This window comes from Haliotis rubra, unplaced genomic scaffold (genome assembly GCF_003918875.1).
Source record: "Haliotis rubra isolate DU_JTF1 unplaced genomic scaffold, ASM391887v1 Scf42, whole genome shotgun sequence".
In the NCBI taxonomy this organism is placed as follows: Eukaryota; Metazoa; Mollusca; class Gastropoda; order Lepetellida; family Haliotidae; genus Haliotis; species Haliotis rubra.
Genome location: NW_025767102.1, coordinates 2,063,584 through 2,087,435, shown reverse-complemented (window position 1 = coordinate 2,087,435; position 23,852 = coordinate 2,063,584). Strand labels below are relative to the sequence as shown.

Genomic DNA, 23,852 nt, shown 5'->3' with positions numbered 1-23,852 from the left:
ATTCGAATGGACTACAGTAAGTCGGTGATGACACCGGGTGTTTGCGAAAAGGATAAGCATGTCCTGCTCTGCCAGTAGCAAAGTGGCATTGACATTTCTCACATGGTGTATTTGTTTCCTTGAATTCGTTCCTTCGTTAACCGACCAAAACCTCCCAAACTCTGTAATAAAAAATAGACAAACAGCTGTGAACGCTGTTATGGGAAGGCTTATAGGAATAAGAAAGAAAACATTTGATTTGTCAATTTCAGTTTATTTTTATATTGTGACCAACAATACTCCAGTAAATGTACATGCCTCAGGTATGTTTGACTGATATATATACAATGACAAGTACATGTAATGCTGAAAATTACAAAATATCTTTTCTTTCTTATTTTGCACTTTGGTCTCTCTTAAAACCTCTTTAATCCGGACAACATAACTCCAACTTATCATACCGGGTAACAAATGTCTGGAAAAACGAATCACAGTTATGGAGTTATGTCCCTTTGTATGTACAGCGGCGTGAACAGTGTCGTCCCGAAAGCAGTTCCGTATTAACGAGGGTCCACTGTACCAAATACATGTAATACTCTTTTGTTATGGTGTTACATATAACAATCTTACAATAATGTTATCATACGCGGCAGTAACAGCACCTTTATATATCACACACAACAGACAATTCAGACAGTTAGGTCCATCCGTGGTGTTGATGCCATTTGGAAACTGATATCAAAATAACACCAATACTCTCCACTGTAACAATTGTTCATTCAATATAACTATTAAAATTAATTTCATGATCACTATATGTAAAGTAATAGCAGTGATGTTATGTTCATTTTGAGATTAAAAAATATTTTTTTTAATCTGATACGAGATGATTACCAGTAGTGGATACATGAGAGTCTATATGTTCAACATTATTAATGAAGTATATTCTGTCTGCAGTAAAAACACAAAACATTGCCGCGGACATATAAGGCTGGTTATGTTGTGTAATGTTGCATAATACTTTTTCGTAAGATGAAATGAGTGGAATGACATTCATATTTTCTCTTTGAGTTGATGAAATGTTCGTGTGAAAGTGACAACACAATATGCACTCGTCCGATGATGTAAATTCTTGAAAATATGACACTGGTTCTTTGATCAGAATGGAGCCATGGTTATCGCTGACCAAAGGGCATGCATGACTTCAACAACTGTCTGATCCTTGGTGAACCATTTCCAGGAGTGCTTCCACAATGGAATTTCCAGCAACTTGGAAGAACCAGGAATCTGCCTTCTTGGAATTTTGCCTCCTTGTCCTAGAGTTGCTCATCTGAACAGAAAAAAACCATTAGCGATACAATGGCATTTGATCGGCTAAACAAAACAGGCTGCGCAAACTAACGGACTGCAACTTCCTGAAATGGCCGATAATAGACTAAACAGGCTTGTGTGGGTAGGCCTGTTGGATGTCTCAGTCTCTGATTTTGTTTCATTGATTTTGAGTTCATACCTAAAGAATGTTTTTAATTATTTATGAACAAGAGTTTCACAGCAACATAATATGGTGTGCAACGCTGATCTAATCTCGGATGTACAGTGTGCTCACCGTTTTTCACGTTAACACTCTTCATACAAATTTGACATTAAACTTCTTAACAATACAGTATATATTTAAATGCTTCATTATGTTTTACGCTGTATCTTGCACCTGTATGATGGGCCAGTGGCCCCCATACTGTCAATCACCGAAACCCCACAGGGAGAACGAAATAGGATATCAGGACCTAGAATACCCTAAACCCCCCACCATGGGATTCACAGGGTACAAGCAACCTATCCCCTCCCTAAACCCCTACAGAAAAGACTTTAGGACTGTGGGCATAGACTAGTTATGTCATTTTTCCTCAAAGGGAGACTATTCCATCCCTAAAGCCAAACAGGAAGATGTATCAGTTACTAGAGACATAACCTACCTTTCCATCCCACATACATGGGAGTTTTGTAAATATTCTCCCTCTGATTCCCCACAGGGGTACACATAAGGGACACTCAACCCTTGAATCTCCACAGGGGTACACATTAGGGACACTCTACCCTTGAATCTCCACAGGGGTACACATTAGGGACACTCTACCCTTGAATCTCCACAGGGGTACACATTAGGGAGACTCTACCCTTGAATCTCCACAGGGGTACACATTAGGGACGCTCTACCCTTGAATCTCCACAGGGGTACACATTAGGGACACTCTACCCTTGAATCTCCACAGGGGTACACATTAGGGACACTCTACCCTTGAATCTCCACAGGGGTACACATTAGGGACACTCTACCCTTGAATCTCCACAGGGTACACATAAGGGACACTCTACCCTTGAATCTCCACAGGGGTACACATTAGGGACACTCTACCCTTGAATCTCCACAGGGGTACACATTAGGGACACTCTACCCTTGAATCTCCACAGGGATACACATTAGGGACACTCTACCCTTGAATCTCCACAGGGGTACACATTAGGGACACTCTACCCTTGAATCTCCACAGTGGGACAAGCATTATGTATTGGCAACATATTCTGCTCAAATTCGACCACCATCTATTCGGAATATCACTGACAGTACACCTGGATATATATTGCGATACGTATTGCGATATATTGGGAACTGAAGTGTTTGACAGTGACTGACACTAATTGTGCACATCAATCCTTTTTTGTTCATTATAATTCCCTAAACATATGTTATGGTTCTGATAACAGCAGTCTCAAAATTAGTTCGCATAGTCATAGATTCTATTTTTGTTTGTATACAATATATATACAGTATAGTATTACAGTATACTGTTTTGTCATTGAATAATACAGGAAAACATTTGTTGTGAATGAAAGTATGTGTAGATTTTAATTTTAACCATAAAGATGATCACAAAAACTTCATATATGTTCTTTACCCGATATACCGGTTCTCAGAAAAGGATATTGCAATACGTATATCGTTTGAAAAGCATATTGCGATTTACCGGTCTAGCGTTATACCGTAGAGTCCTAATATATATGTTCACTGAGTTGACAATACATACCTCCTACAGCTCTCGGAGACACCTGTGGCCTCTTTATAGAGAACTGGAAAATAAGATGTATTGATAACAATATATGATCTTTCTTCAATAAACAAAACTTGATCATAAAAGAGGAAGTCATTCATTTGAAACAAATGTCAAAAATCACTATGCACCCAAAAATATAAAATTATGATTTTAGAGAATTAGAGAGTTAGTCTCAGTTTATACAAACCACTTCTTACAAATTATTATGGAAGACCTTAATTTTACGCATACACATATAATTAAGTATAATTAGTCAACACTGATCGTCACTGGTCAGTAGCAGGGTGTGGGGAGATTGACAGGCCAAGCAGAAATGAATATTTTGTTCTCAGGAATTATCGTTGTACAGTCCCCAAACAATCCTCGTCAAACCCGAATGTTAAACATTGGTAAACATTTCAAGTGAACGGTCATTCCAAGAATGCAATAATTCGGGGAAGGACGATTTGTTTTTAGTACACCGGATTTGAGGCCGAAACGGATCGTTGAACACTTGTCAACACTAGTCAACACTGGTCGTCACTATCGTCACTAGTCAGGAGCAGGGTGTGGGGAGATCGACAGGCTTGAGCTCCTCCACAGGGTGTGTACACGAAGTTGCAAGTCGAACAATGCCAAACATTCTACTCACGTCAAACGTAATGCGTTTACATTACGCGTGAAAAAAGTTAATATGATACGTCAACGTTGGTGAATCGTTATATAAGTAATCTCGAATGTTCGCCGAAACAAATTCCATATGTTAAAAGGAGTGAGTGAGTTCAGTTTTACGCCGTACTCAGCATTATCCCAGCTATATGGCGGCGGTCTGTAAAGAATCGAGTCTTGACCAGACAATCCAGTGATCAACAGAATGAGCATCGATCTACGCAATTGGGATACGATGAAGTGTGTCAACCAAGTCAGAGAGCCTGACCACCCGATCCCGTTAGTCGTCTCTTAAGACAAGCATGTTTTATTGAAGAGCAATTCTAACACGGATCTTCAGTAGTCTCCCCGTTCAACAAACCTTCACAAGTATGTGTAAAAGGAAAATTGCGTTGAGAATATTATGCACTGATCACTAAACCCATCTGTTCCGAAAATGGCTGAATATGTAGTTTATACAATACTTACACTCCTGTCGGAATCAATGCTGGGGAAGCCTGACTGGAAGCCCTTCTCGGCTCTGTGCTGCTTCTCCATGGCGCTCTGGGCTTCCACCGAATGAAGCCATGACCTGTTTTCTGACTGGTAGGAGTACGGATCGTAGCCATCTGGCTGGTAACCCTGGAAACAGGAGATGCAGGGTGACGTAGGTCATGGTCATGTGGTAACTGGATGTATACTCAACAAAATTGGAAACGTGACACTTGTCAGAAGGTATGTATGGCCAAAAAGCTAAACGTATTACCCCTCCGGTCAGTAATTACGTTTTCCTATTTAAATTAACATTGTTATGGATATTCAAGGTAAAATAGTTTTGTACATGTGAATTATCACTGTACAGACAAATAGTTTGTTTCCCTAAACCAAAGATCCCTACACTTTACCAATTTACAATAAATAGATCGCTCTACCTTTGGAGACAACTCAATGTATTACATTCGGATGTGTATATGTTTGACGAGTAAGTTTAAATTATTTTCACATTTTTCGTGTGTGTTTATTCCTTTGTAGACATTACCTCGTTGCTATGCGCCATGTTGGTGTAACCGGTTTTGAAGCGTGGGTTTATCAGGGATCGGCGCTGATTGAAGTCTTGCAGTGAAATATCGTGTCCCCCTTCAGAGTAACCGTCAAGCCTGTAGGCAAGAACAGTTGTTATACGACTGGCAAAACATTCATACTACTCATAAAAAGTAAAAGAAAAATTGAATCTGACATATAAATCATTCTGTAGTTAATCTGCCCTCGAGGATATGGCCTGGACGTGTAAATTGACACCATTCACGTTCATTTAGATCTTTGCATAAAGATGCAGACAAATAAATATCACAAGGCTGTATGACAAAAGGGGTTATTTCAACTTTCCAATACTCAGCTTTCATTTCATGTCGGGCAATACTTTAAATGTTCCGCATCAGTGACAAACATGACGTCCGGTGCAAACCTCTGTGATAACTTGCACCACATGTTCCCTAACTGTTTCAGCCTATGACTGGTGCTACCGGTGGTGCGGGACACGCTCACCTTTTCGCGAACATCGGGCATCTTCACTATTTGATAGTGATTCATAAAGTGCTACAGCCGGAATTGTACAAAGGACTCTGTTTTAGCAGAGACTTCCTATGGATGTGGAAAGGGTTTCGTTGCAATTATTGTTGAAATATATGAATGCCTTTTTTGTGGGCATAATTTAAATATACATTATAAATATTATATATCTGTCTCTTTGGTTTGCTTGTTAACATACGTATTTTATTTGATACATTTCTTAAATGTTTACACATATTATTTACAGTTTTCGTTTCATTACTGACTTGTAACATTATAAAAATGATAATAAGATATTTTATAAGGATCTTTTTTATAAGACTCGAGTTACTACCAGGTATCAATGATAGGAATAAACAACAGTAATAATTATTCTTGTCTATTTTACCGTAAGTATTTTGAAGCTAGATTCCTAAAAGGCGATAGATGTGTTGCTGCATATAAGCATTACAGAAACATGGTTGAGTGTTGTTTTACGCCGCACTCAGCAATATTCCAGCTATATAGCGGCGGTCTGTAAATAATCGAGTCTGGGTCAGACAATCCAGTGATCAACAGCGTTTATCTACGCAATTGGGATACGATGACATGTGTTAACCAAGTCAGCGAGCCTGACCACCCGATCCCGTTAGTCGCCTCTTACGACAAGCATGGGTTACTGAAGATCAATTCTAACCCGGATCTTCACGGGTATTACAGCAACTAATTATCATGCAATGTGGAATCCTTACAATGACCGGTCTGTCTTGGGTCCCTTCCTTCTTCTGAGACAGCAGTAGATGACGGCGACAGCGAGGATGAGGATGATGCCTCCGCCGATGCTGCAGGTTATGATCAGTATATACATCCAGTTCATCACCTGAGTCTGACACTTTTCGCCGCTGTAGTCGTACAAGCTGTCACTCGAACACCTGGGAGTGGACGGGGTAAGTCAGTGGTTAATGTCATTACCTGGAATTTCCGTGTTTAAGCGCCGGGCTTAAATACGGAAAATCATTGTTCTAGTGATGAAATATCTTAACTATATTTAAGTCCAGGGGTTAAATTCGAAAATGCGCACGCAATATGTTGATAAAATAAAAGGAATAGTTTTTTGTTTTAAACTCATTTATCAGTAATCTGGTCAATAAATTCAAAATTGAATGACTACTTGGAGAGTAGTTGTTTTGTGATATGAATAAAGTGTTACGTAAATTGTGTATGTAGAGTGTCGCTGTGTATGTGCACCTAGAATGTCAGCCCACATGACAGTCATGTTCACTGTGTGGTAATGATGGGACTTTTGGATACATGATATGACCATGATTTTTTGTCATCCTAATTATAAACATTATTATCATCATTAATGACAGTAGGTGTCTTCTTGTAGCGCAAGAATGGTAGCAGAGGTGGCAGCAATTACATTAGCAGTAGCAGTAGGAGTAGGAAGAACAGTCGCAGTAGTAGTAGTAACAGTTGAAGCATTAGTATAAGTAGTAGTAGGAGTAGCAGTAACGGAAGTAAGACTAGAAGTAGCAGTGTTAGTAGTAGTTGTAGTAGCAGAAGTAGTAGTTGCATAAGTATCAGTAGCAGTCTCAGTATTAGCAGCAGTTATAGTAGTAGTAAAAGCATTAGTAGTAGTAGCATTCCTGGTAGTAGTAGTAGTAGAAGTAGTAGCAGTCCTAGTAGTAGTAGTAGCATTCCTGGTAGTAGTAGTAGTAGAAGTAGTAGCAGTCCTAGTAGTAGTAGTAGTAGGAGGCAGTAGTAGTTATAGTGGTTGTAGGAGTAGTAGTAGTATAAGTAGTAGTAGTAGTAGTAGTAGTAACAGTAGTAGTAGCAGTAGTAGTAGTAGTAGTAGTAGTAGTAGTAGTAGTAGCAGGTAGCAGTAGTAGTAGTAGTAGTAGCAGTAGTAGTAGTAGTAGTAGTAGTAGTAGTAGTAGTAGTAGTAGTAACAGTAGTAGTAGTAGTAGTAGTAGTAGTAGTAGTAGCAGTAGTAGTAGTAGCAGTAGTAGTAGTAGTAGTAGTAGTAGTAGTAACAGTAGTAGTAGTAGTAGTAGTAGTAGTAGTAGCAGTAGTAGTAGTAGTAGTAGTAGTAGTAGTAGTAGTAGTAGTAGTAGTAGTAGTAGTAGTAGCAGTAGTAGTAGTAGTAGTAGTAGTAGTAGTTGTAGTAGTAGTAGTAGTAGTAGTAGTAGTAGTAGTAGTAGCAGTAGTAGTAGTAGTAGTAGTAGTCCTTGTAGTAGTAGTAGTTGTTGTAGAAGTAGTAACAGTAGTAGTAGTAGGAAGTGGTTATTAGTGTCAACATTCTTGCCCAAGCCTTATTTGACATCTTCATTGAACGAAATATCGATTATTCGTTAGAAGAGGGCGTAGATTTTGGTATACTTACTGGCATTGTGCTTGAATGGAGTTCTCATCTATACCAGCAACTTGACATTCTCCATGGTCCCCACAGTTTAGGAACTCACAACGATGGTAGCAGAGTTGATTCGTTTTATCACAGACCTGATTGAAAGAACATACATCATTCCCGACCGCCTCGCAGAGGTCTCCTAGTGTGTTTGTAACTGTAACAGAGATGTAGGCAGGGATTGACAATTTGTTCAAAACTCCAATGGACACAGATTCATTAAACTTTAAAAATCCACTTAACCAAATATTAATTTCACTTGACCACAATTAACAATTTGGTTTCTTTTGCAAATGATCTTTATCAATTATAAACAACAGACAATCGCATTTTATTTCATCATCAAAATACATACATGTACATGAAAAATTTCAGTAGTTTGGCATTACTGTACCAAGGTAAAATTAACAAAAACCGGATCATCCGCACGGCTGAGGTACGATGAAATGCAATACTTATCCAACGAATACCCATTTTAGTCTGCCCTTATTGAAAACACGACTGGTGAAGATCCGGGTTAGAATTGATCTTCAGCAACCCATGCTTGTCGTAAGAGGCGACTAACGGGATCGGGTGGTCAGTCTCGCTGACTTGGTTGACACATGTCATCGTATCCAAATTGTGTAGATCGATGCTCATGCTGTTGATCACTGGATTGTGTCTGGTCCAGACTCGATTATTTACAGACCGCCGCCTTATAGCTGGAATATTGCTGAACGCGGCGTAAAACTATACTCATCCACTCACTCCCGCCAGTAATGCATATAACATACTGAGGCGTGATCTGTTACACAGCTACTTACAATCATTTACAAGACTGTTGAACTCTGGATCTTCTTTCCATGTGACACCATCTATGGTTTGGGGACATTGTTCATGGCAACCTTCAAGTTATCCCCCAACTGTTTAGCTACAGTCGTATTTGTCGTATAAACATCCGAGGCGTTAAATGCCGCGTTACAGTTCATAGTTGTCGACCTGTAATAAAGTACAGTAATGTCACAACAATTTCAAGCAATCAGTGCGGTTTTGTGAAAGTAGGAACAATGAAAAAAAATTATAATAATTTAAAATTAAAGATCAAAACATATATTTGCATTTTAGTTACTAGATATAAACCTAAAACGATATTTTCAGTGTATTTAATTGAAAGTGAGATATCTTAATATCTTTAGTATAACTCAGATCGGAAAGTGATAAACGAATTCTGGTTTGAGTCCTTTGTCGCTCTAAAATCAGACATGTAGTCACGAGTCGAAAATCTACATAATAAATATTCAATCCATTTGTCAGTTTTATTGGCAAAGCGATCTTTTTTTCGCGGTGGGCGGATCTGTAAAGTTAACCCAACAATAGGAAGCCAAAGTTTGTAATGATCACAATGATCATCTATCATTTTGGTAGGAGAGGGTCCTACAGATGCCTATCGATGCAAACAATCATTATCGATGACATGGCTAAAGTTATTTAAATGATGTTTCAAATATTGCAATTGATAGCCTAAAGAATCTAAACCAGTTTAAACAAGTAGTTATGTCGATGTTTATCATTTTTAAAATCTAGTTGCAATGATAATATACTATGGTTGATATTTCACATACAATTGCCACGATTTGGAAATATAATGTTTGTTGGGTAAACGTACGTTATGTTATGACACACACTCTATAAATACAATTATTCATATACTCACGATGTGGCTCTTTTTCGTCTACGGGCATTACTGAAGAAACAAACGGATTACAAATAAATACAAGGCAAAAATCAACGAATAGAGAGTTATGAAGGTATCAACACCATGTGTGTTAACGCTAAATCTACTGGAAAATAATTGAAAGCACAGTACATTTAACTCTATTGGGCAATAAAAGAAAACGCAAACACTTTTGTTGTTAGCCAAGAAATCACGTGAAGCACCTAGGTTGAGCCTAAAGGGTTGTCGATTCGAATGAAGGAAATACCAATTACAGCCAAAATGTGGCATTTTATAGTTCAAATATTTATTTTCCTTATCATAATTCGCATGTATGACATACACTGATAGTAATAGGTAAACAGTAGACATGACGTCACGGTCGGATATTGAAACCGCCAAACTTCAAGCCCCCTTGAAACACATTCTCTACTTTTGTCTTGTTTTCTCCGAAAATACTCTTTCACACGTATTCAGCAACATTATAGTACTTGTAACTCTGTACTCTGGTCCTATAATTATATATATCATTATTTAAACTGCATTCCCACTTTAAAAGAAGTACTGTCAATATTAGCCGTCAAGCCAGTTGATAACTGTGAGTTGAAACCTCTCATTGACCAATCAGAGTCAATTATTTGATCTTCTATGGGGATCTTCTACGGACTAAGAAAGGAACAGTCAGGGAGGGATACCTACGTAGGTGCTTCCGGGAGAATCGTCACTTTGAAGAAGCCCTCTACAGAGCCAAAAGCTTTTGTAATCTGAAATTAAACAGAATGATCTAACACACACTGACAAATGAAAAAGGGTAAAGTGTCTTTTTAAAAAAAAACCAAACAACGCGTGACGTTTGTATGTCCCACAAACCCTACAATGAATGAACATGAATGAGAGAGTATGGTTTAACGCCACTTTTAGCAATATTCCAGCTATATCACAGCTCTCGGACACAAGAAATGGGCTTCAGACATTGTACCCATGTGGGGAATCGAACCCGGGTCTTCGGCGTGACGAGCAGACGCTTTAACCACAAGGCTACCCCACCGCCCGAATAGACATGTGCTTCATTATCATTATCTGTATGAAGCATTTATGACGTGTTTGTATGTTAGTTTTCTTGTTGCAAAAGGCAACCTTTAACAGGAACCTTTGTCTAGTAAGTTGAGATCTTACAAAGGTTATCTAACTGCATTAACTAAACGCGATGGTAAGCTACGTGTGTCGACATACATATCGAACAGCTTTTAACTGACAATCCTACATCCTTTAAAGATCATGGGTTCAAATATGACAGTACAGGCCAAGAGGTGGAAAACTCAATTCCTGTAGGAAACATACAGGCTGAAAGAGAAAACTCTTTGCAAAGTTTTGTGTGCACTTTGTCTATCTGTCTTCTTATAGAAATATGTACTTACTTCATCTGTTAATTTTCCAACCAGTTTTAATGCTTCAATATACTCTGCTTCTACAGAAACTGTAAAATGAAGTTCATACTTGGCGCCATCTAAAACAGTTAAAAACAGAAACCTTGTATGATTACGTCAGCACAAACACTCAAAGACATATGTATGTATGTATGTATGTATGTATGTATGTATGTATGTATGTATGTATGTATGTATGTATGTATGTATGTATGTATGTATGTATGTATGTATGTATGTATGTATGTATGTATGTATGTATGTATGTATGTATGTATGTATGTATGTATGTATGTATGTAAGTAAAATACAATACGGTGTGTAATTAAACTCTGTGTGGGTTTCATGGCTATTCCATGTTCTTATGTTTCAGCCATATAATGACGACTTGGTGATACCATTGACGAATATTAATGTGATAAATCTCACATTCTCTGTAGCTGACAACACACGATAACTTACCAAGAGAAGGCTTCTTGACGGGAAAGGACGTTGATGCAGGAGGGGCTTGTGTTGTTGGAGGTAGGGTTGACGTAGAATGGGGACTACTGCTCTCCACAGCGCCCGACACTGTACTGTCTGTGGAATCAGTGGATGCCGTACTGTCTGTCGAACCTGTGGGTGCTGAGCTGTCTGTCGAACCTGTGGGTGCTGAGCTCTCTGTCGAACCTGTGGGTGCTGAGCTGTCTGTCGAACCTGTGGATGCTGAGCTGTCTGTAGAATCCGTGGGTGCCAGGCTGTCTGTCGAACCTGTGGGTGCTGAGCTGTCTGTCGAACCTGTGGGTGCTGAGCTGTCTGTCGAGCCTGTGGGTGCTGAGCTGTCTGTAGAACCTGTGGGTGCTGAGCTGTCTGTCGAAACTGGGTGCTGAGCTGTCTGTCGAGCCTGTGGCTGCTGAGCTGTCTGTCAAGCCTGTGGCTGCTGAGCTGTCTGTCGAACCCGTGGCCGCTGAGCTGTCTGTCGCACCCACAGATGATGAGCTGTCTGTCGCACCCGCAGATGATGAGCTGCCTGTCGACCCCGTGGCTGCTGAGCTGTCTGTCGAACCCGTGGCTGCTGAGCTGGCTGTCGCACCCGCAGATGATGAGCTGTCTGTCGAACCCGTGGCTGCTGTGCTGTCTGTTGAGCCTGTGGGTGCTGAGCTGGCTGTTGCACCCACAGATGATGAGCTGTCTGTCACACCCGCAGATGATGAGCTGTCTGTCGCACCCGCAGATGATGAGCTGTCTGTCGCACCCACGGATGATGAGCTGTCTGTCGAACCCGTGGCTGCTGAGCTGTCTGTCGCACCCACAGATGATGAGCTGTCTGTCACACCCGCAGATGATGAGCTGCCTGTCGAGTCTGTGGCTGCTGAGCTGTCTGTCGAACCCGTGGCTGCTGAGCTGGCTGTCGCATCCGCAGATGATGAGCTGTCTGTCGCACCCGCAGATGATGAGCTGTCTGTCGCACCCGCAGATGATGAGCTGTCTGTCGAACCCGTGGCTGCTGTGCTGTCTGTTGAGCCTGTGGGTGCTGAGCTGGCTGTTGCACCCACAGATGATGAGCTGTCTGTCACACCCGCAGATGATGAGCTGTCTGTCGAACCCGTGGCTGCTGAGCTGGCTGTCGCATCCGCAGATGATGAGCTGTCTGTCGCACCCGCAGATGATGAGCTGTCTGTCGCACCCGCAGATGATGAGCTGTCTGTCGAACCCGTGGCTGCTGTGCTGTCTGTTGAGCCTGTGGGTGCTGAGCTGTCTGTGGAGCCTGTGAGTGATGAGCTGTCTGTTGAGCCTGTGGGTGCTGAGCTGGCTGTCACACCCGCAGATGATGAGCTGTCTGTCGCACCCGCAGATGGTGAGTTGTCTGTCGAGTCTGTGGATGCTGATGTTGGACTACTTGATACGGTGCTTGTACTTTCTGTGAAAAGTTGAGATTTATTCCATTTTACTGAGAGAAACTTTCCTCGTTAGTCATCAATCAACATGTTTAAGTTATTTAGATGTTTAAGTTATTGAGTTAATTCCAGAAATGGTAAAGATATGTATGTCATTATGGTTTTGAATATGATAAATTAAATAAGACCAAATATACATACCATACTACACAGTATTTCACAATGCGTTTTAGTTTTTGACAATCTAAATGGTAAAACATAACAAATAACTCTTTTTAAACAGAGGTCAATGTCACAAGTAAAGTTGTCTTACCACTTGAAGAGTTGATACATGCGGATATCACCAGCAGGATATATATCATAAACACGGAGGTTCCCATCTTGGTGTCTGAAACGTGGAAGAAAGAAATGAAAACGAGATGTTGAAACTGTTAATATAATACCACAGCACAGATGGTATTATTCGACTCAAGGTACAACGTGCTAAGAACTCTTCTGATACATTTTCGAAACCACAAAAAAACTGACGATGGCTAATCGATCATCACTTAAAACCACCGTGCCTGTGACGTCATCTCAGGACAGGGAGTCACTAGAACATATTTCAGTCACGGATTCCACTGTGAATCATGCCGACATTAATTCATGTCACCAGAAGATGCGCACTAAACACTGCCTGAAGTACGCCACTAAAACTCAATATCTCCACTAAACACTGCCAAAAGTACGTCATTCAAGCACAATATCTCCACTAAACACTGCCAGAAGTACGTTATTCAAGCAGACAATCTCCAATAACCCTGCTAGAATTACGTCATTCAAGCACAAGATCTCCACTGAATCCTACCAGCAGTACGTCATTCAAGCACAAAATCTTCAGTAAACACTACCAGTAATTCATAATCTCAGAGCAAGATCTGCAATGATCCTTCCAGTGATGGCATATCAGTCAAAAGAAATGCACTCAAACCTGCCACTATTACGCCATACGTGTTCTCTTGAAGAACAAAATATGTACTATAGGAGTGACAAGGTAGCATGGTTGCTTGTGTGGGCCCTTGGACAACACTATTGATGATTAAGTAATATGCTAACCAGACCTCTGGAAGAACATCACAAGTAAATGGGTGGTAGAGTAACTTGTGTGTCCTCCTGAAGAACATCGCAAGTACAGGTATGAAAGGGTCACTTGTTGTCCTCTTGAAGAAAGTTGCAAGTACAGGGATGAAAAAACTTGTTGTACAGAACGAGTACAGGGATGAAATGGTCACTTGTTGTCCTTTTGAAGAACATCGCAAGTACAGGTTTGAAAGTTTCACTTGTTGTCCACTTGAAGAACATCGCAAGTACAGGTATGAAAGAGTCACTTGTTGTCCCCTTCAAGAACATCGCAAGTACAGATATGAAAGAGTCACTTGTTGTCCCCTTCAAGAACATCGCAGGTACAAGGATGGTAGGGTCAATTGTTGTCCCCTTCAAGAACATTGCAGGTACAAGGATGGTAGGGTAACGTGTTGTCCCCTTCAAGAACATCGCAGGTACAAGGATGGTAGGGTAACTTGTTGTCCCCTTCAAGAACATCGCAGGTACAAGGATGGTAGGGTAACTTGTTGTCCCTTCAAGAACATCGCAGGTACAAGGGTAGGGTGACTTGTTGTAGGGTAACTTGTTGTCCCCTTCAAGAACATCGCAGGTACAAGGATGGTAGGGTAACTTGTTGTCCCCTTCAAGAACATCGCAGGTACAAGGATGGTAGGGTAACTTGTTGTCCCCTTCAAGAACATCGCAGGTACAAGGATGGTAGGGTAACTTGTTGTCCCCTTCAAGAACATCGCAGGTACAGGAGGATGGTAGGGTAAGGATGTTGTAACCCCTTCAAGAACATCGCAGGTACAAGGATGGTAGGGTAACTTGTTGTCCCCTTCAAGAACATCGCAGGTACAAGGATGTAGGTAACTTGTTGTACAAGGATGGTAGGGTAACTTGTTGTCCCCTTCAAGAACATCGCAGGTACAAGGATGGTAGGGTAACTTGTTGTCCCTTCAAGAACATCGCGCAGGTTAAGGGTCACTTGTTGTCCACTTGAAGGATGGTAGGGTAACGTGTTGTCCCCTTCAAGAACATCGCAGGTACAAGGATGGTAGGGTAACGTGTTGTCCCCTTCAAGAACATCGCAGGTACAAGGATGGTAGGGTAACGTGTTGTCCCCTTCAAGAACATCGCAGGTACAAGGATGGTAGGGTAACGTGTTGTCCCCTTCAAGAACATCGCAGGTACAAGGATGGTAGGGTTACTTGTTGTCCCTTCAAGAACATCGCAGGTACAAGGATGGTAGGGTAACTTGTTGTCCCTTCAAGAACATCGCAGGTACAAGGATGGTAGGGTAACGTGTTGTCCCCTTCAAGAACATCGCAGGTACAAGGATGGTAGGGTAACGTGTTGTCCCCTTCAAGAACATCGCAGGTACAAGGATGGTAGGGTAACGTGTTGTCCCCTTCAAGAACATCGCAGGTACAAGGATGGTAGGGTAACGTGTTGTCCCCTTCAAGAACATCGCAGGTACAAGGATGGTAGGGTAACTTGTTGTCCCTTCAAGAACATCGCAGGCACAAGGATGGTAGGGTAACTTGTTGTCCCCTTCAAGAACATCGCAGGTACAAGGATGGTAGGGTAACTTGTTGTCCCCTTCAAGAACATCGCAGGTACAAGGATGGTAGGGTAACTTGTTGTCCCCTTCAAGAACATCGCAGGTACAAGGATGGTAGGGTAACGTGTTGTCCCCTTCAAGAACATCGCATGTACAAGGATGGTAGGGTTACTTGTTGTCCATTCAAGAACATCCCAGGTACAAGGATGGTAGGGTAACGTGTTGTCCCCTTCAAGAACATCGCAGGTACAAGGATGGTAGGGTAACGTGTTGTCCCCTTCAAGAACATCGCAGGCACAAGGATGGTAGTGTCACCTTGTGTTCTGTTGAAGAACAGGGATGATAAAGTAACTAATGGGCTACTTCAGGTTTGAAGACGAGCAAACTTACCCTGTAAATGTGAGACGTCGGTTTGATTTTAGACACACGTATTCGTACTTTTCACTGCACTATCAGTCAGGTAAAACGTCGCTGTAGGACTTTCAAACACAAGTCATATACAGAAGCACCTCGCCACATAACAAGCATATGTGTATGACATCACGGCGTCCTTGTGATAAACATGAACCACTTGGCAACGCCTGTTAGTAAATATGGATCAAGTACCGTCTGGCACAGAAATAAAAAAATGTTTCCTATGTTCAAAGTGTACTTTACCTTGATATTTTTTAAGATATTGCTACAAATTTGTGTGCTCAGGCTTCACGACTTCAGGCTTCAATATATATATGGAACAGAAATATAGACCTCTATCCAATCTTTTATTGCATTTGAGGAGATAGTTAAGTCTTTTATAAGCCTTTATGTTTTATAACAAGTGTTCACACACATCTCAAAGCTAGTAACCTGTGCGTCTATGGGGAATCATAAATCACAGAACCATTAAACGTAAGTACAGAACAACGCTCCCGAGGGGGTAGTAGGACTGTGAAACATAATTCACCCCGACATTTACAATGCTCTTTTCATGATTTAGGGAGTAATAGAGCATCGGGGCAACGATTTGATTTTCTGCTGGGTGGGGGTGAGGTGAGTTGACGAGGTTATAGGAATGGTGCAGGGTGTTTTTGGGAAAGAAATAATCACACTCTGGTCAACTGAATATGTTTTAGCTGTAATAATGTCGTTTCTATATAAAAAGACAAGACGTGAGTGAGTGTTTTTAGCAATATTCCAACAATATCACAGCGGGGGACACCAGAAATGGACTTCAAACATTGTGCCCATGTGGGGAATCAAACCCGGGTTTTCGACGTGACAAGTGAATGCTTTAACTACTAGGCAAACCCACCGCCCCAAAAGGGAATGAAGATTCAGGATGACCCACAGTACATCAATCGAGGTTTGCATGTTGTAAATTCATCACTGAATCAAGAAATTAGCCTTGCTATCTTCAGCTGATGTTACTTGGAGTTTGCTAACCCGAACACCCTTCCGCAACAACCAATCTGAGTAGCATTCATCAACCTCACAAAGCCTTCATCCCCGTGTACCGAGACTGATTCCTCGGGGTGATCCAGTTTCTCCAAACATCCATGAAAGAAATCGTGCAGTGGAGTAAAGCAGGGCTGTGTACTTTGTCCTACCCTTTTCAGAATCTTCGCAGTCGCGCTTTGAACCCTTGCGGTGCTGAGTCGTTCAATCGGACCAGCCTGCAGTCAAAATCTGAAGTACGTGAAGCCTTATCAGAGCCATTCTTTTCATAGACGTCTCGGCTGTGGCAACCCGTTCAACAAAGGCAAAGAAAAGACATTAACCACGTCATCGAACAGAATACAGCAATCTTTATCAACATCTGGAGATGGTGGACCACCATCAATTTGTCCTTGATGCTGAGATTAACAGGACAGGTAGGCATAGCGTCAACCACCCTCGCCAAACTGACGAAAGGGGAAGCTGACCATCCACACCAGGGTTGTTGTCTACGAGGCCTGCATCCTAAGCAAATTGATGTGCGGCAACCAGTCTTGGACTCTCTCCTGTCGACAAGAGTGAGTGAGTAAGGCTGTACGCCGGCTTGAACAATATTCCAGTAATATCATGGCGGGGCACGTATGTTTCACACATTGCACCAATGTGAGAAATCGAACCTGTGTCTCTAACCACTGGGCTACCCAACTGACCCATGACAAGAACAGATTGTAAATGTGTTCCACATGCGCAGCCAAATGGCGGATCCTTTGAATGAGCTTGAACGACTAGGTCACAAACATAAGGTTCATTTTCATCTTTAGTCGTACCTTCTACTGTGCCTTCTTTGGCAATCATGCTTGTGCTTTTCTGGTACATCATGTATCATCACTGATTGACAGCCATTCATTCAAGTAACTGTCACCACCTATTTTGCCTTTTATTTTACCCCCCAATGGGAATACTCGAGACTGGCAATTCTCTGGTGTTGGCGACAATCATTAAATATAGAACGTGTGTGCAAACGAATACCTAATCTTGACTATCCTCAGAAACAAATTCCGTTTGGTGTAAAGTTTAAAACAGTTTTGAAAGTGAAATGAAAGGATCACTGAAAATCAGGGACGACACCAGGTGTTCAAATGGTGGGCATGTCCTGTCCTACTGGTAGCATCCGCCATGCAAACTTTCCGCCAAATGGAATCATGTTTTGCCTGACGCAAAACGAGTAAATATTTTGTTATTTAAACATCAGTCCAGCAATAGCACTACGGAGGACAGCAGGAATGACCTGCATGGTAACAATGTGAGTGGTAACTTCACCACTACGGAGGACAGCAGGAATGACCTGCATGGTAACAATGTGGGTGGTAACTTCACCACTACGGAGGACAGCAGGAATGACCTGCATAGTAACAATGTGGGTGATAACTTCAAGGAATGACCTGCAATGGGTGATAACTTCACCACTACGGAGGAGGACAGCAGGAATGGCCCTGCATAGTAACAATGACAGGGTGATAACTTCACCACTACGGAGGACAGCAGGAATGGCCTGCATAGTAACAATGTGGGTGATAACTTCACCACTACGGAGGACAGCAGGAAAAGCCTGCATAGTAACAATGTGGGTGATAACTTCACCACTACGGAGGACAGCAGGAATGACCCTGCATAGTAACAATCACCACTACGGAGGACAGCAGGGGTGATAACTTCACCACTACGGAGGACAGCAGGAATGGCCTGCATGGTAACAATGTGGGTGATAACTTCACCACTACGGAGGACAGCAGGAATGGCCTGCATGGTAACAATGTGGGTGATAACTTCACCACTACGGAGGACAGCAGGAATGGCCTGCATAGTAACAATGAGGGTGATAACTTCACCACTACGGAGGACAGCAGGAATGGCCTGCATGGTAACAATGTGGGTGATAACTTCAGCATAACGCGCGGACCCTTTGACCTCTGGTCTATCCCACCACCCCACATAGATTAGAACAACTTACAAGAAAATTTGTTTATCCAGGAAACCTGTCTAGGGTTACTCACGCACTATCACGACTAGAAAACCGGAAATGGTAGTCACAGTTGTCCCCAGCTGAAGAAATTAATCCCTTTGTTCATTGTTCGGACACTTCATCAACTGGACTGTCCTATTGCTCTCGATACATTGTCGGCGACATTCCCGACTTAAAGGTGTTCACTCATAATTTCATATGAATATTCACAGCCTTTCCAGTCACACAAGGAAAAGACAAGCATATTGTACTGGTATTATGCTAAGCTCAGTGATTTAATCCCAAACCCACACATAAGTTCAAATAGGCTTTAATGTCAACACAAACCTTGTCAACAGTACTAAATACAGGCTTGTGTAGTCAGTCACGATCACGTTCTCCTCACAGAAATCTCGAGATAGGTCACGCTGTACACCCATCATCATTCACTGACACAGAGGATGCGATAAGTGTCTTGCATCAGCATTAGGTCACTGTTTGGTGGACAAATACCTACATATGTCCTTCAGGGGCTGTAACATTCTATACTGTTGATCACTGGATTGTCTGGTCCAGACTCAATTATTTACAGACCGCCGCCATGTAGCCCGAATACTGTTGAATGTGGCGTTAAACAACCAACCAACTTAATATTCTAACAGTTTCTTTATGAACTGCTACATGAAATCATAATTGTTACTGTGAATATTATTGACTATTGACAATTTTACATTGACCTTAAACAAGAATTAATTTCGTTTGGTGTATACTCAAACAATACTAGTCCGGCAAAGGTTATATTTGTATAATTTCAAATAACAGGAAACACTTTTAATTATCAAGAAACCGAAACTGCGTTGTATCATACTGAGTCATATTAAGCGTCACTGTCTTTGGTTTTGTTGAGAGTTTAAAAAATAGATATTTAGATTATGAAACATAATTGATGTGTGCGACTTCGCCCTTGAGTGTTTGCGCTCATCCAAATCTCTGTACCATAATGATTTTACAGGGAAAATAATGGCCAGTGACTGCATCATAATGGTTTTACAGGGAAAATAATGGCCAGGAAAATAATGGCCAGTGACTGTACCATAATGGTTTTACAGGGAAAATAATGGCTAGTGACTGTACCATAATGGTTTTACAGGGAAACTAATGGTTAGTGACTGTACCATAATGGTTTTACAGGGAAACTAATGGCTAGTGACTGTACCATAATGGTTTTTACAGGGAATATAATGGCTAGTGTTCACTCACTGACAGAATATTATTTTACGCACAATGAGCATTATTCATGCTATACCAGTACACACTTATCTGGATCAAATAAACAAATGGTGTAAATAACTTCCCGGGCCGTCGTATGACAGACAGCCAACCAAATCCCTTCTACCCCATCCCAAACATAGGTAACTCGGGACATACCTATCTAGAGATCACGGGGTGCTTTTGCCACGTAATTCATAATAATTTGACAGATGAATTTCGTGTCACTGAGAAATCTGTAAGTACTTGGTCCGCTCAGATACCATGGTACAGACCCATGTCAATGAGCCATCTTATTGCGTGGCGTCTGAGAGGTCAACGTGGTCAGTTTATATACAGAAGCCTAATCGTCTTACCACACTCACTGCACTGGTAAGGTGTGGCAACATTCCAGGACATAATGCCATCTCTCTAGCAACCGAAACGTGGTGTAGATAACAGCTCTGTGCATGACATGTCTCTCAATGGTGTAGACCTCGAAGATAAGAAGAGACATGCCACATCCACTAGCTGTGGGGTAGTACTTGTTGTAGGTAGTCGTGAATTGAACATCTCTTGACATGATTGATTGGACGGTAGATTGATCGTTAGACAACAAAGATCCTCATAGATGTTAATTGCTTGAGAATTACAACATTTTAACCAAAAAGAGAGTTATTTCGAAATATTGAAAGAGGACACACACACACACACACACACACACACACACACACACACACACATAGATATATGTATAAGCGATAAGTATTTTATATAAATGTTGAAAGCAGTATAGAAACCGTGACACAGACAGAAGGTGTAGATATGTGAGCGAACGAACGAACGTGCGCACGAACGAACGTGCGAACGAACAATCCGACCAACCGACCACACAATCAAACAATAAATCGATTTCTAAATCAATGAATGAAGGAGTGGGTGGATGAATGAATCAATGAATGAAATAGTGAATGATGCTTTACGCCTATATTAGCAATACCAACAAATGGTTGTATACAATGTTCCCATTTGCCAGTAATATCCAGCACTGCAAGTATAACGTCTTTAAGTGGCATTTAGAAGCTGGTATGATGAAGAGGAACACCTTTTATGGACAAGAAGCAGCTGTCTATCCATAAACAGTATTTCTCTCCACTGTAAGTATAAAACGCAAGAGAATAATCGGTCTGGAGTATCTGCCGACACCGATTCCAGTAGTCGTGATGGGTATAATGATGGTGAAAACTGAATAGCTCACCGAAAATGAGGCGATGACTCCAGGTGTTTTGGAAGAGGGTTAGCATGTCTTTATCAACTGTACTGCATAATTTGTGCTTAATAAGTGCTTAAAATGATAAGTGTTTGGTCACAAAGGTACGCCACAGCCCTTATCACCTGGACAGATAAACAGACACACACATTCTCAGACAATTAACGATTATCTACATATACTGAACGAATGTGAAGAAACTATTTCTATTTATAGGCGGAGAACAAACAGAGAAATATATATATATTAAGTATACATAATATATAGGCAGCTTCACACACAGGCATAAATATAGAGAACTGCGGTTATAACGAAGTCAAAGCATCCGTTAGATCGTTATAACCGTTGTTCCTTAACAGCATTTTGATTTATTTTATAGTGCAAGTAACCAAAATGAAAAGTTCGTTATGTCGGCCAGTTCGTAATAAGCGGGTTCGTTTTAAACGTAGTTTACTGTACATATTTAATTATTGCCAATAAAACGGATATATAGCAACTGCTATTGTTATTGCTTATAGGAGATATATCTTATGGATGTGGAAAGGGTTTTGACGTTCTTATTTAAAAAGAACTGTGATGACATGTGAGTGAGTGTATTTTTACGCCGCTTTTAGCAATATTTCAACGATATCACTGCGGTGGATTCCAGACATGGGCTTCACACATTGTACCCATGTGTGGAATCGAACCTGGGTCATCGACGTGACGAGCGAACACTTTAACCACTAGGCAACCCCCACCGGCCCCGTGATGGCATGTACTGATGTATAATACATACAATAATATAGTACAGTATGATACAGTCGGAATCATACAGTCGAATCTTCTTTGTGAAGAGATTTATTTATGATTATTGAAAGAGATTTGTCTGTTTCTTTATTTATCATTCATTACTTAACTTGATCTCTCCTTAGTCCAAGATAGTGACCATTACATTATTTAACCTTCCTTGATTGTGACGGTGGGCAGACATCAGGTAGACGACGAATGTTATCGTAAACTGTTTGATCGATAGCAGGAAATATATTGTGATTTATTGTTATTCCTTTATGTGGCTCTTTAGATTAGCAAGTAATTCCTTAACAAATCATTATGATAAAATATCGTTGACCGTTCTGTTATATGAGTAAGTTGTATAAATCATTAAAACGACGACTCAAAACCAGAGTTATATATTTCAAACGGAGTTTCCTTGAGATGACCAGGATATGTTCCAACTAAAATGTGTTCTAAATAAATAATTAAACTTTCTTTGAGAGGCATTTTAGAAGTTGTGAAGATGAAGGAAAACTGATTTGTATAGATAGTCAATAAAGAAGTTGACTATCCATACAAATCAGTTTTCCTTCAAATAATTAAACATTAAAATGAGCAGGATATGGTCCAACTAATCACGTGTTTTAAAATAATTAATAACTAAAAGTTAGATCTTTACCTTACAATGGCGAAATCCACCTGTATAAAGTTCCTTGAATCTGGCAACGTAGTGTGGCGGATGCAACCCGAAGTACGTTGCTATCTATATCCGCGAGGCGCGACACTGATAGGGAATATACCTGATCTCACATATACCCCGGGTTTTATGGGTAAGTAGGACCCCACCCGTACGTGCCAACAACGTGACCTCGATTAACCGGCCTGTGTTTCTTCATTGTAGCCATGATCCTTATCAGACATCGCGTCTATGACGTAGTAATAATCTTTCCGGGTCAATCAATATTGCATCGTAAAAGGCATTGCTCAATCTTCCGTATGCTTAGTGGCAAAAACGATATATACGAGTGGTTATGTTTTTTTAAAGAAAATTACAGATTGAGTTTTGGGAGGATAATGATTATGCGTGAACATTACTCTGACATATGGGGACATGTTAGAGAGTAAAGTTCTCGTTTAGGTTTGGTTTGACAATACCTAATTACTTTTTGTTGTCATACTTAGTAACTCGATACTTCCTTCACTTAAGAGTTTACCTCAACATAGGCTCTTTATGCGGAAAGTCGATACGACAAGGAGTTGGGCCATATGACTCGACGGTGGCCATCTGTTGTGACTTGTCTAGTGTTGTGCGGTGGAACGGTTACATGTGTATTTGTCTGTCCATACTCAACTGGCACCCATTTATATTTGTGGCCTGTCTTCGCTCGTCGTTTCAAAGGCCCTGGCATTCATTTATCATTGTGGTGGGTGGTGGGTGGCCAAGTGGTTAAAGGGTTCGCTCGTCGTCAAGCGTACAAGGTTGTGGTGGGTGGCGAAGTGGTTGAAGTGTTCGCTCGTCGTGTCGAAGGCCCGGGTTCCATTCCCATCGCGGTAAATTCGATACCAGTTTCAAGCGTTCCAAGCTGGGATATGGTTGTGGTGGGTGGCGAAGTGGTTGAAGTGTTCGCTCGTCGTGTCGAATCCACGGGTTCGATTCCCATCGCGGTAAATTCGATACCAGTTTCAAGCGTTCCAAGCTGGGATATGGTTGTGGTGGGTGGCGAAGTGGTTGAAGTGTTCGCTCGTCGTGTCGAATCCACGGGTTCGATTCCCATCACGGTAAGTTCGATACCAGTTTCAAGCGTTCCAAGCTGGGATATGGTTGTGGTGGGTGGCCAATGGGTTACA

General features: G+C 41.3%; 2 protein-coding genes across 2 annotated transcripts; both read right to left on the bottom strand.

Moving 5' to 3' along the window:
* Positions 1–577: 577 nt before the first annotated feature.
* On the bottom strand, positions 578–7,822 carry LOC124288568. Its single transcript, XM_046725120.1, has 6 exons — positions 7,651–7,822; positions 6,017–6,196; positions 4,756–4,873; positions 4,206–4,358; positions 3,063–3,105; positions 578–1,309 (listed from the first exon to the last, which is right to left on the bottom strand). Exons 2-6 carry the CDS (start codon positions 6,139–6,141, stop codon positions 1,296–1,298), a joined length of 453 nt encoding a protein of 150 aa, XP_046581076.1. The 5' UTR covers positions 6,142–6,196; positions 7,651–7,822; the 3' UTR covers positions 578–1,295.
* LOC124288566 (dentin sialophosphoprotein-like) lies at positions 7,695–21,300 on the bottom strand. The gene is made up of 9 exons (XM_046725119.1): positions 21,237–21,300; positions 12,982–13,056; positions 12,053–12,691; positions 11,254–11,595; positions 10,783–10,871; positions 10,064–10,128; positions 9,365–9,394; positions 8,475–8,649; positions 7,695–7,828 (listed from the first exon to the last, which is right to left on the bottom strand). The coding sequence occupies exons 1-8, from the start codon at positions 21,280–21,282 to the stop codon at positions 8,526–8,528; spliced, it is 1,410 nt and encodes a 469-aa protein (XP_046581075.1). The 5' UTR covers positions 21,283–21,300; the 3' UTR covers positions 7,695–7,828; positions 8,475–8,525.
* Between the last annotated feature and the right edge of the window lie 2,552 nt (positions 21,301–23,852).